The 13,536-nt window shown below is 33.3% G+C and overlaps 1 protein-coding gene across 1 annotated transcript in view; it reads left to right on the forward strand.

The window, feature by feature from the left end:
- LOC126890278 (transcription termination factor 2-like) overlaps positions 1-13,013 on the forward strand; it is a 128,345-nt gene extending 115,332 nt beyond the window's left edge. Inside the window, 1 exon segment of the mRNA XM_050659135.1 lies at positions 8,962-13,013. Coding sequence (XP_050515092.1) covers positions 8,962-9,295 — 334 coding nt within the window. The 3' untranslated portion in view covers positions 9,296-13,013.
- The last annotated feature ends 523 nt before the right edge of the window (positions 13,014-13,536 follow it).

Here is a 13,536-nt window from a genome sequence, read left to right on the forward strand (position 1 = left end):
CATTTAAAAAGCATTGGACCGAGATTTTGCACAAGCATTACCTATACATTTTTGTAATCACTATCTCAAAAGCTTTTAAATGAGGTGTCACATGATGTACTTTCCCATATGAAGTTTAAAATTTAATTCATTACCATAATTTTATATGTGGATGATTGCATCCCGCGACATAAATGACTATCTATCGTACTCGTGCATAAATACTCACGTCTGTCAAACGTGATATAGAATAAACTTATATAATATATAAGACATACATTTCATGCATATATACCTAAGACATACCTTTTTCCATAAAACTCGAAAGTAGAATTGGTATTTAGTGCATCATCGTTGATTTGTATCGGACACACTGAAAAATCGCATGACTTGTTTTGAATGCTCTCAGAACTTAAATTTGCTCCAAGATCAGTAGGTGTCAGTCATAGTATGATCTATCTGATAAGATATACCTTGTACATATTTATTATCTTCATTACTATTAATATTATCACTATCACCCAAATTACGTTGATTTTTAACAAAATAATCAGCTATATTGCGACATTTGAATTTTTACTTTTCAAGTTCTCGGTAGAAGCTTATTTTCGTTTATTTGACATTTTATAACTCTTCGTAAATCACAAACTATATTAATATAAAAAAGAAGAATAAACTCATAATAATATTAATCACTCTAACAATTTACAAACTAAGATCTGTACGAATCAGTATGTTACTTGCATCAGAGATGTTACTTACTTGCATCGATACACAAAATACACTAAAATGACTAATAGACTAATAATTAATAAGCAAAGGGTGTTTTTTTCGTGGTCAGCAATCGGCGTTTGAACATAATACATTTATATTTTCGGCAAATTAATATAGTTTTGCTGAGCGCGCTATTTTCGAGAGATTTTCGAAGAATCCGTTATCTGCAACCGATTTTATAATTATACGAGAGTGGACATGCTTAGTTGCTTAGGTATGCGTTCACAGTATATATAAGTACATTACATATTTGTTTAAATATGCTTATTGTAATCATTTTTAATTCTTAACGTAGGTATATCTAAGAATTATAAATTACTCATTTCAAAAAAATATATTTATATGTAATTCATATAATATTGTAATTTTAAAACATGTATAGTTATCCATTTGAAAAATAAATGAATGTTTTTGTAATCTTTATACAGTAAAACCTGTCAGTAGCGGCCACTAAAAATGAAAGAACACTTGGCCGATATGGAAAGGTGGCCGGTATTGCCAGTTTTTGTAGTCTACTTATACTTGGTTTGGGGATTTTTTAAACTGGCCGTTAGTAAAGGTGGCCGATTTTGGCAGGTGGCCAGTAACACAGGTTTTACTGTATTATAATTAAAAAAAAATAAATCACTTGGGTTGAGAGGGGGGGCCGATCGCCCCCATCGCCCCCCCTGGATCCGCCACTGGGTCAGTCCCATTGTTGTGGTCCAAAAAGGCCAAAAAGTTCGACTCTGTGTGGATTATACCCATTTAAACAAATCTGTTCTTCGTTCATATTTTCCTATAAACAAAGTTGAAAGTATTTTAGCCAGAATAAAAGATAGTAAATATTTCTCAAAACTTGATACTTCTTCTGGATTTTATCAGATTCGTTTAGACCCAGAGTCTCAATCCCTTACCACATTCATAACTCCCTTCGGTAGGTATCTATTCACTCGAGTTCCCTTCGGTATCACTTGTGCCCCCGAATATTTTTCTATATTGTTAAACAAAATATTAGCTGGTTTGGACGGTGTAATTAGTCACATAGATGATATCTTAATCCATGCTCCAACACTAGAAGAACACAACAAAATTCTGGATGAAGTATTATCCAGAATACAAGCTGAAGGTATAGCTCTAAATAAAGATAAATGTGTGATTGCTGTTCAAAAACTCCAGTATTTAGGTCACGAAATCTCAAATGAAGGAGTGTCAATTGCACCTAAAAGGATTTCAGCATTTGTTAACTTTCCAGAACCGACTAATAAAACAGAATTACTACAGTTTTTAGGTATGATAAATTTTTCATGTAGATTTATACCTAATCGCTCTGAAATCCTAGAGCCCCTTACGTCATTACTGAAAAAGAGTGTCACATTTATCTGGGACAGTCCGCAGAAACAAGCCTTTGTAAGAGTTAAGGAATTACTACAAAAAAGTCCATGTTTAGCTTACTTTGACCCTACCAAACAGATAGCAGTTTCAGCGGATGCCTCATCATTTGGATTGGGAGCATGTTTGATTCAGTTTAATGAGGGTAAAAAGGAAATTGTTGCCTATGCTTCTCGTTTGCTTTCTTCCACTGAAAAAAGATATGCCCAAATAGAGCGGGAAGCCCTAGCTCTGACATGGGCTGCTGATAAGTTTCAAGAATATATCACTGGGATACCGATTGTTTTAGAGACTGACCACAAACCGTTGGTCCAAGTACTAAAATCAAAACCGATCGATGAGCTCACACCTCGCTTGCAAAGACTCAGAATTAGATTGATGAGATATGATTATGAGGTTCATTATACTCCAGGCAAAGAGCTGGTTGTAGCGGATGCTCTTTCACGTCGGTTCGATGAGAATAGCAGTGGCCCAATTGAAGACGAATTAGCAAGCGAAGTAGAAGCTCATGTTCATCTTATAGTTAGTTCGGTTCAAGTAAAGCCGTATTTTATTGAAGAAATTAAGGAAGAACAGAGAAAAGATCCCATTTGTTTAAAATTAAGAGAATATTGTACGTCGGGTTGGCCTGAACAAAATAAATTAGAGGAATGCTTAAAGCCTTATTATAATTATAGGTTGGAGTTGTCTTTTAGCGATAATCTATTATTGAGAAATTCCCGATTATTTATCCCTAGATGTCTACAATTTCGGTGTTTAGAATATCTCCACCAAGGTCATTTAGGGATTGTAAAATGTAGAGCGATAGCAAAAGCTTCAATATGGTGGTTGGGTCTATCCACTCAGATCGAAAATTTAGTTAGAAATTGTCCTATATGTATAGAACATAGAACAAATCCGGTAGAGCCCCTTATAAGGGATCCTTTTCCTGAGCGCCCATGGCAGAAAGTTTCTTTGGACCTTTTTAAACATAACTGCTGGTACTTAATTGTTACTGACTATTATTCCCGTTTCTTTGAAATATTTAAATTAACCACTATGACTGAATTGGTAATAATATCCAAACTTAAAGAACTTTTTAGTCGGTATGGGATTCCAGAAATAGTGCGTTCAGATAATGGGCCTCAATTCAGTACTCAATTTAGAATATTTGCTTCTCAATATGATTTCAGACATATTACTAGTAGCCCTTATTTCCCTCAATCCAATGGATGCATAGAGGCTGCAGTTAAAATAGCAAAAAATCTCCTTAAGAAAAATGAAGACCTTAGTCTAGCTTTATTAGCTTATCGTACCACACCCCTTGAATGTGGATTTTCGCCTTCCGAACTACTAATGAATCGTAAATTGAGATCTCCCTTACCCGTAATTCCAGAATTGTTAAATAATCCCGTTAATACTGATTCGGTGGTAGAAAGAGAGAATAGAGCGAAAGAAAAATCAGCCTTCCAGTTTAATAAAAGACATAGGGCCAGGACTTTGTCAGATTTATCTATAGGAGACAGTGTTTGGGTAATTGATTTGAGGTTGTACGGAAAAATTTCATCCATTTTAAACGAACCAAGATCTTATATAGTAAAAACCAAGTCTGGAAATTACAGACGAAACCGTCATGACCTCATTCCAGCACCATACTACTTTGAACCTGAATTTACTCCAGCACTGCCTCTGCCCACTTCTGATTCTAATTTTAATAGTAAAGAAGGTAGGTGGGAAGATTGTGCGAGTCGGAAGGATTGTGCGGGAAACAGTGAGTTGTGTAATGATAACAATATTGTGCTAACAGTTCCAAATACAGAAAATAACTGTTCTAATATGGAACAGGATTCGTCTCGCCCGAAAAGGATATCTCGACGGCCAGCTTATCTGAAAGATTATTTAATTTCATGAAAATTTGTTTTTGTAAAGAGGGAGATGTACTATCGGCACAATCTGGCAACCCTGTAAGTTGTGAAGTAAGGCACTAATACGTCAACGCGGATGGCCGATGGCAGATCTCATCTCTTCTACTGACTGTATTGTATTGAGTTCAATAAACCTGAGAAAGTGCAAGAACCCTTTTACTTACTTAACAGAACAGAGACCAAAGGGGTTTCGAAGAAGAAGGGCGTAAGCAAGTGTATATTTGAGACGCCCGAGTAATAAATCGTCTAATAACTGGCAATTTCTTCGTTGACAGTCTTCATTTGAAGATCGCGATTGATGTACATATTCATTGGGCATGTACCACAGTGTATTTGTGATAATGCGGAAGGTCTTCGATTGGAATAGAATCCCATAGCTCCATATTGGCTTTATCCCGGACTTGCATACTAGAATTTTATTGTACAAATTCAGTTGTGATCTTTTTCCAATTAGCCAGTACATTTTACTGAGTTTCAGACCCAACTGTTTTCTTTTTGTGAATATGTGTTTCTTACGTTAATCTGCGGTCCAAGTGCATACCTAGCTAGGTGTTTTACATCATACTTTGTAGTACTTGGTTATTTAATGAGACAGTGGCGCATGTACCTTTTCGATTAGTGAACGTTATATGTACTGACTTACTTTCGTTTACTTTAATTCGCCATGTTTGTAACCAAATCTTTATTTTACCGAGATTATTATGCAGCAGTTACGAGGCGAGGTACGGGTTTGAGCGAGCCGCAAGGATTGCTGTGTCGTCTGCATATGTGGCGGTGATGATGTTTTGACTTGTAGGAAGATCTGCTTTGTAGAGTAAGTAGAGAACAGGTCCAAGGACACTGCGCTGAGGTATAACAGCTTTAATTGTATACAAGTTAGTGCACTGATCCTTTACTTTTACAAGGGAATGGCGGTCAGAAAGATAGGACTTGGGGATTAAAAAGTAGTTGAGAGGAAGGACTTGTCTTATTTTGTATAGCAGGTCAGTGTGCCAGACTTTATCAAAAGCCTGCGAGACATCCAAAAGGCCGCTGAACAGTCTATAGGACTTAACTTCTTCTATAGGTTTGCCTGGTTTGTCTGTTAAACGATTTGTGCTACTTTCCACAAAAGGGGATAATAACAAGTTCTTAAGATTACGTTAAAAATATGTGTTAAATATTGCTCAAAGACAGCCATTATTATTCCTCTTTTTAAGGGTGGCGAAAAATCTAATGCCTGCAACTATAGACCTATTGCCTTACTACCGGTACTCTCCAAAATTATTGAGAGACTCATTAAAACTCGACTTATGTCCTTTATCGTTGATAACAATATTTAATCTCAAAATCAATTCGACTTTTTCACTAATAAATGTACCACTGATGCCATGTTTTCAGTACTACATGAGGTTTATCAAGCACTAAACAATAATCTTTATACTGCCACTGTTTTCTGTGACTATGCCAAAGCTTTTGATTGTGTAAATCACGACATCTTGATTAAAAAACTAAATTTCTATGGAAAGGTACTAGTACACTTTAGAAGACCAAAAATAATCATTTTTTTCAAGAATTTTTTTCTCAGAACCTTTATTAAAAATTAACATAAAACTTTTTACATATTAATATCTAACTTTTAGAGAGTACAAAAAATACATCTTTCTTTATTTATGCACGTACACTAATATTGTAGAGGGCGCAAAAGTCGAGGCCTCGAAAAATGATGGCGGACAGTTAATCTCAGAATTGGGATATCTGAAATAAAAAAAATCGTACTTCATTTGAAAAAGGAAGGTTTCTTACGTGACAATTTACCACAATTTGACCAAAAAATAAAAAATAAATATTTTTTAACCATGAAAAACTGAAGAAAAACCGGCGATTTTTTCACAAATTTTTTTTCAAATTTTCGTAAAATCTTTTTTTGCGGAATTTTTCACTAAAGGTGGTAAATTTTCACGTAAGAAACCTTCCTTTTTCAAATGCCGTACGATTTTTTTGTTTCAGAGATGCCAATCCTGAGATTAACTGTCCGCCATCGGAACTACTTTTTTTAGAGGCCTCGACTTTGGCGCCCTCTACAATAATAGTGTACGTTCATAAATAAAAAAAGATATATTTTTTGTATTCTCTAAGAGTTAGATATTAATATGCAAAAAGTTTTATGTTCATTTTTAATAAAGGTTCTGAGAAAAAAAATCTTGAAAAAATGCTTATTTTTGGTCTTCTAAAGTGTACTAGTACCTTAAAGGTATTTCTTTGAATTGGTTCCAATCCTACTTGAATAATAGGAAACAACTAGTTAGAGCAAATGATACTGACTCTAGTCTCAAAAACATTGTATGTGGAGTACCGCAAGGTTCAGTATTGGGTCCTCTCCTGTTCCTTATCTTTATAAATGACATCACTAATTTAAAAATCGATGGGAAAATTTTTCTTTTTGCTGATGATACCAGTATCACTTGGAGCAACTCAACTATAGCATCTCTTCATGAAACTATAACTTCGGATCTACTGACGATAAAGACCTGGTCTGACTCTAATTTACTCTCTTTTAATGTAGATAAAACAGTAGCATTATCCTATAAAGGAGCTCTTCAACCTTTGCCTCTTAATAACAGCCAGATCAGTACCGTTGATTATGTAAAATTTCTTGGTATTTTTATAGACAGCAACCTCAAATGGTCCCTTCATATCGATTCGTTAAGAAACTCGCCTCAGCTTGCTATGTAATAAGATCTGTCTCAAGGGAACTCAATTTAGCATCTTCTAAAATAACATATTTTTCGTTATTCGAGTCCCATCTTCGATATGGTCTTCCTTTTTGAGGTTCTAGTAAAGCTGCTCAATTTGACGTTTTTTAAATTGCAAAAAAGAGCAATAAGGTATCTGTTTGGCCTCAGAAGATCTACACATTGCAGAAGTTACTTCAGGAATCACGGAATTTTAACATTTCCAACTTTATATATTCTAGAAACGGTTTGTTTAATTCGTAAACAGCTTCATGCCTTTCCAGCAAGGCCCAATCATCTTTACTCCACCAGAAATTCAATTTTTGATATTTATTTACCGATCCCATGCACTGAGTTAGTAAAAAAATCTATATTATATTCCGCAAAAAAACTTTACAACCATCTGCCTTTACAACTTAAATCTGCAACATCTTTCCCAAAATTCCGTAAAGTGACAAAAGCCTATCTATCTAAAAGACCATATTATTCAATAGAAGAATTTCTTAATGAATAACTAAGAAAATTGGGTTTCATACGCAGTAGCTTAAACTGTCAATTCCTAATGTTGTATTTTATTTGTTGTAAGTATGTTCAATTTTCAATTTGCAATGTATATAAATTTTGCAATTAATTGTTTTTGTCTTTGGTTTTATATCTTATTTACTGTATATTGACGATTTATCTAATTTTATTAAATTGTAGTTGTTATTTGTTATTTGTTGTTGATATTATTTTTCTTTTGACTGTATGTAAACTGTATTGCTTTGTCCATAAAATTGTAAAAGATTTCAGTGACAATAAAGCATATATTTCTATTATTCTATTATATCTGCACTCCTTTCTTGGGAAGTTCTTTTAGAATTCTTGCAGTGAGTAAGTCGATCCTGAGGACTTTTTTGGATTCAGATCTGTTTGGATTTTGTTGAAAACTTGTTTGGCAGTGAATTTCTCCAATGGTGCTTCTAGTTGTTATGGATATTCTAAATACAATTGAATATTATTGTCTTCTACATCAGGGTTGTTGTTTTGAGCATGTGGTTGGAACACGTTTTCCAGGTATTTGGCAAAAACTGTGGCTTTTTTGTTACTTTTAGCCCATCGCCAGTTACTGGCCCGGATAGGCGGATTAGAAAGTTGTGGTCGATTAATCTTTCGTGTTGTAGATACATTTTGTAGATATCGTTTTATGTCATTGTTTTTAATAGTGCTATAGCTTGGTTTAAGTGGAGGGTATGGTTTGAAATCAACATTTCAAGCACATTTTTGTGATATTTTTTAAAACTATAGCTATGGTACAATTATTTTATTTTTAAATTAAATAAGCATATTAAGTACAATTCAAAGAATACTTAAAACAATTTTCTCAAGGAAAAATATTGAAAAATAAGCCAACGGTGGCAAATTTTTACAGGCACTTCAGAAAAAATGAATTTTTTCCGAGATGTCTGTAACACGGTGGACATCGGAACTTGTCACTGGATCATGTGAAAAAAAATTTCAAAAAGATTTTATTAGCCTATATAACTTTGTCGAGTCAACTCTGTCGAGTTTTTTTATTCTTAACGATTTTTGAGTTCTTGGTGCCACTCAGGAAGTCAAAAAACGAAATTCTTTGTAACAAAACGATGAAAATCAACATATTTATTATTGTTAAACAAAAAATAAGCATACAAACAAATATATCTCGACAGCGACAACAAGTATATCACGAAATATCTAAAGAAAATCTATGAAAACCTTCAGGTAGATTGGTCGGGTAGTTTTTGAGTTGCAACGTCCACCCCGTTTGGAAAAGTAGTTTTGAGAAAAACGCGTTTAAATTTTTGACAACTTTGTCTTCGTCTTCGTTTTTTAAATGTGAAATCGTAAAGTGGCGTAAAGCGGAATATGTTTTTTAATCGCGGAGAAATCTACAAAGGGAAGGGGAGCAGTTGTTGAACGTTTCTCACTGCGCTCAAGCGCGTGCTGGCGCGAAACCGCGGCAAAGCGAGTCGAAGGTTGGAATATTCAACATGCTTTATTTCTGGTAGTTTTAATCCGATTAACCTGAAATTTTCAGAGAGTATTCTTGAAGTTAAGTATTTTCATTTAAAAGAATTTAAAAAATGAAAATTTCAAACTATACCCCCCTTAATCTATTTTTGTTTTGGGGTGCTTGTGTTTTTTGCCAGATTTGCCTTAGTCTTCAAACAAATAATTGAAATATTGATAATTTTTAGGCTCAACAATCCGAAGGACGATTTGCGTGTAATGCTACTATCCCTAACAGCTGGAGGTGTAGGTTTGAACTTAGTTGGAGCCAACCATTTGATCTTACTCGATTTGCATTGGAACCCACAACTAGAAAATCAAGCTCAGGATAGGATATACAGAGTAGGCCAACAAAAACCGGTATTCGTTTATAAATTTATGGCGGAAGACACCGTAGAAAAGAAAATTTTAGATTTGCAAGAAAAAAAATTGGGAATTGCAAACGCTTTGTTGACAGGCACAGTCCAGGCAGCCAAGAATAAGTTGTCTATAGATGATTTGAAACTGTTGTTTGAAATGTAATTCATTCATTTAGTATGCCACAACGTTTTATGTTTTTTATTTATGTTATGTTTATTTGTGATTTTTTTGACTATGGACTTACGAGCATAGGCACACAGTTTTGAGCCAACAGCCAACATTCATTTTTTTTTTTCGAATCCTGAAAAAACTAATAAATATTTTCGAAAAATTTAAACGTAGAATCAAAGATAACATTATTACCGAGGGCCGGAAGTCCCTTAAAATAAACAAAAATTTCTTTTGAATGAGATATTTCAAATTAAAAATCACACACAATTTTCTCTTTTTTTCACCCCTGTAAGTCATTAAAATTAACATTATAGAGGTTTTCAGGGACTTTCGGCCCTCGGTAATAATATAATCTTTTATTCTGCGATTAAATTTTTCTAAAATACTTATTAGTTTTCTCAGGATTCGAAAAAAAATGAATGCTTTTAAAAAGCATTTATGTGAAATTTTGCGCCTACGCTCTTAATCCATTAGCCGAACTGAAATATTTTTATTTTATGCAATTTTATATATACACTCACCGGCACAAAATTCCGCCACCGGAAATTTTTGATTAAGTTTGACAATCTATAACTTTATTATTTGTACTCCGATTTTCAAGATTCTTACATTAGTTTGTAGTTACATGTATTGACGTCGTTTTTTATTATTCCGGTAACAAAATTTCTTTACTTAGATGGCATTATACGGGGGTGAATCGAAGCGTTGTATTTTCTTCTAACTTTAAAAAATTCTGTGGAAAAATTGGAGGGCTTATTTTGTTGCATTATCCTGGAGGTATCACATAATTGTATTATCCTGTAGGTATCACTAAGGTTTTGTTTTTTGAATTATCCGAATATCTCTTTTCTTGTAAGAGCTGTAAATAAAAACACTACTTTGAAGGTTTTTTTAATTAAAGCTATCAAACGCACTAAAATTAACAAAACAAAATTAACAACAAAGCAATACAATTCAATAGCGGGTATGTTTACCTCTTGCAGCAACGACTGCTCGCTATCGGTTTGGCATCGAATAAAGATGAGTTATCCTTAGTGCCTATTTTACCACTAGGCCCGTGAGGCACCTGCCTCGGGTCCGTATTTTAGTGGGGCCCGGAAAGATAACCAAAAAAAATGTTTATTACAATAACAAAATAAATTTTCAAAATTCTTTCATTTTACGAACAGGAAATGATAAATGATAACAATACGAGGTATAATTACATATTGTTTAATTGTTTAAGGGCATATGCGCAAAATGTCGCCTGTCAAAGAAAATACTCAATGTTTTTAAATGTAAGTATTCATTTTTTTTAATCATGAGAAAACTGATAAGTAAGTGTTCTTGAAATATTTAATCGCATAACGAAAGACTACATTATGACCGAGGGTAGAAGTCTCTTAAAATAAACAAAAAGTTTTTTTGAACGAGATATTTAAAATTAAAAATCACTAAATTTTCTCTTTTTTTCACCCCAGTATCTTATTAAAACAAACATAGAAGTTTTCAGGGGCTTTCTACCCTCCGTAATATTTCATTTTGCGTTTAAATTTTTCACAAATAGGTACTTATTAGTTTTCTCAGGATTCGAGAAAAATGACATTTAAAACAAACTGAATATTTTGACAGGCGACATTTTGAGCCTGTTAACGACATCTTAACATTTAACATTTTAACGATAAATAAAATATAAATTTTATTTATCGATAATAAAAATTAAAATTTCTGGTGCAACTACATTTCTATTAATTAATATTATTTAAAAAAGTTATTATTAAATTATATTTAGGGGCCCGAAAATTGTGTAGTGCCTCGGGCCTGATTTTAAATAAAATAGGCTCTGGTTATCCTTGCCTGGGTAATAGCCCGATATTCCTCTACCTGGGCCATGTCTGTACCAAATTTTCTGGAGGCCTAGGATGACGGCGAATAGCTTTTTTTAATTCATTCCACAAATACTCAATAGGATTGAGATCTGGGCTGCATGCGGGCCATTCTAATCTCTTCAATCCTACCTCTAGTTTATGAGTCAATCAGTGTTTTTATTTACAAAAAATGGTACAGCTCTTACTAGAAAAGAGATATTCGGATGACATAACTATGAAACAAAATCAGCTCTCCCATTTTTCCACAGAATGATTTAAAGTTAGGAGAAAATACAACGTTTCCATTCACCCCCGTATAATGCCATGCAGGCAAAATTTTTGTATTACCGGAGTAATACCAAACGATAACAATATATGTACTTACAAACTGGTGCAAGAATCTTGAAAATCGGAGTACAAATAATAAAGTTATAAATTGTCAAAATTAATCAAAAATTTTGGGTGGCGGAATTTTGTGCCGGTGAGTGTATAACTATTAAATACATTTTCTATGAATATAATTTTATTATTTAAACCTATTCTGAGAAAATAATTCTTGCCTTTTTTTCATGTGCGGCACCGTTTTCATACAAAAAAATAAAACATCTTAACGTTTACAAAGTAATTGAACTAAGTTTCTATACACATAGAAACTACCTCAAATACTTTGTAAGCGTTAAGATGTTTTATTTTTTTTGTATAAAAACTGTGCCTCATATGAAAAAAGGGCAAGAAAGATTTTTTGTCGTAAATTGAACGAGGAATTGAAAAATGATTTTTAGTTTGACATAATATCTCAGTGGCGTACTATTTCTTGCTTAAAAAAAAATTCAGACCATTACCCGTACACGCGCCAATGATGAATATAAAATTCTGCTGTTACCTGCAAAGGAGATCATTTTAAACATTTCTTGTAGCTTTGCACCTAGTTAAAATCTTATTAGTAATATTTTCTGTTATTGTTCTAGTTTAGTATTATTATATTGGATAGTTATGGATAATGTATTAAGAAATGAAAAATACGCGTCAAGATGTTTTATTTTTCTGCATAAAAACGGTTCACCACATGAAAAAATTCAAGAAAGGTTTTTTATCAAAAATTAAACGTGTAATTTAAAAATAATTTTTAATTTGAAATATCTCAGTGGCGTACTATTTTTTTCTTTAGAAAATTCAAACTATTACCTGTATGCGCGCCAATGATGAATACACAATTCTTAGTTGTATGTCAAAAATGCGCAATAACTAGCTTCTAAAACTCACTAAATTTCATTTTCATAGCTCAAGTGGTCTTAGAGCAATAAATAAATTGGCAGTTTGAAATAAAAATTTCAACACCCCGTATCTCGGAAACGAAGTATTTGCAGACATATGTTTATAGCAGTGGCGTGCGGTGACATTTTCGGAAGGAGAAGCGATTTAATACGAGTATAAAATTATTTTCTTACGGGGGTCGAGATCAAAATATATACTATGTGATAAGTATATATGTATCTGCTTAATAGGTAAATAGAAGGTATATACCTAATACCTCATATTATACTACTTGTTAACTTATATGGATTCAAAACAAAAACTATAAAAAATTACCTGTAAAACGAAGCAAGCAAGCAAGCAATAGTGTTTAACCCAGCCTGAGAGACTTGCACGCCCGTTGAGAAAGACATTCGTGTGATACAATTCATTAAAGAGAGGAGGATTGGAGGATTTACTCCTAGAAGCGGCCGTCGCTCCACCCCGCCCCAATGCTTCATACTATCCACTTCCCCTCCGATAGCACTCTGATGCGCTATAGACCAGGGCGCATCTGTAAAAATATTAGTACATTTGGACGTTGAGAGGTGACTCAAATTTTTTTGCAGAAATTGCTTGAAAATAAATCAAATAATAATATTTGAGTTATCCTCCCTCTGAAAAAGGTCCGGAACATTGTTTAAATAATCAAAATGTCAAAAAATGAAGGAAAAATTCGATTTTTTTCTTCGTTTTTTGATTATAACTTTAAAAGTATTCATTTCCGAGAAAAGTTGTACTGACATAAAAGTTGCGTAATTAAATTTACTACAGTAAAGAATTCGTTAAAAATTTAAAAAGTAGTCACCCTTGCTGCAAAACAGCAATAATTGCGAAAAAACCATACAAAAACAAGCATTCGCATTTTACGTTTTTCAACCATTTAAGCTACACTTAGGACCTTCATATTTCATCCAGGAAAACTTTATGATACAGTAAAAGAACACTGTAAACTTCATTAAGATCGGTTCAATAGATTTTGCAAAATAAATTGTGCAATCCAGCTTTCGCAAAAAAAATTCATTTTTTCAAAATGTTACAGGACTGAAAATAAAGCAGATAGCAAGTTAAAAATTTTTTTTTTGTATAGAA

Source organism: Diabrotica virgifera, chromosome 8, assembly GCF_917563875.1.
Source record: "Diabrotica virgifera virgifera chromosome 8, PGI_DIABVI_V3a".
NCBI classification, from domain to species: Eukaryota; Metazoa; Arthropoda; class Insecta; order Coleoptera; family Chrysomelidae; genus Diabrotica; species Diabrotica virgifera.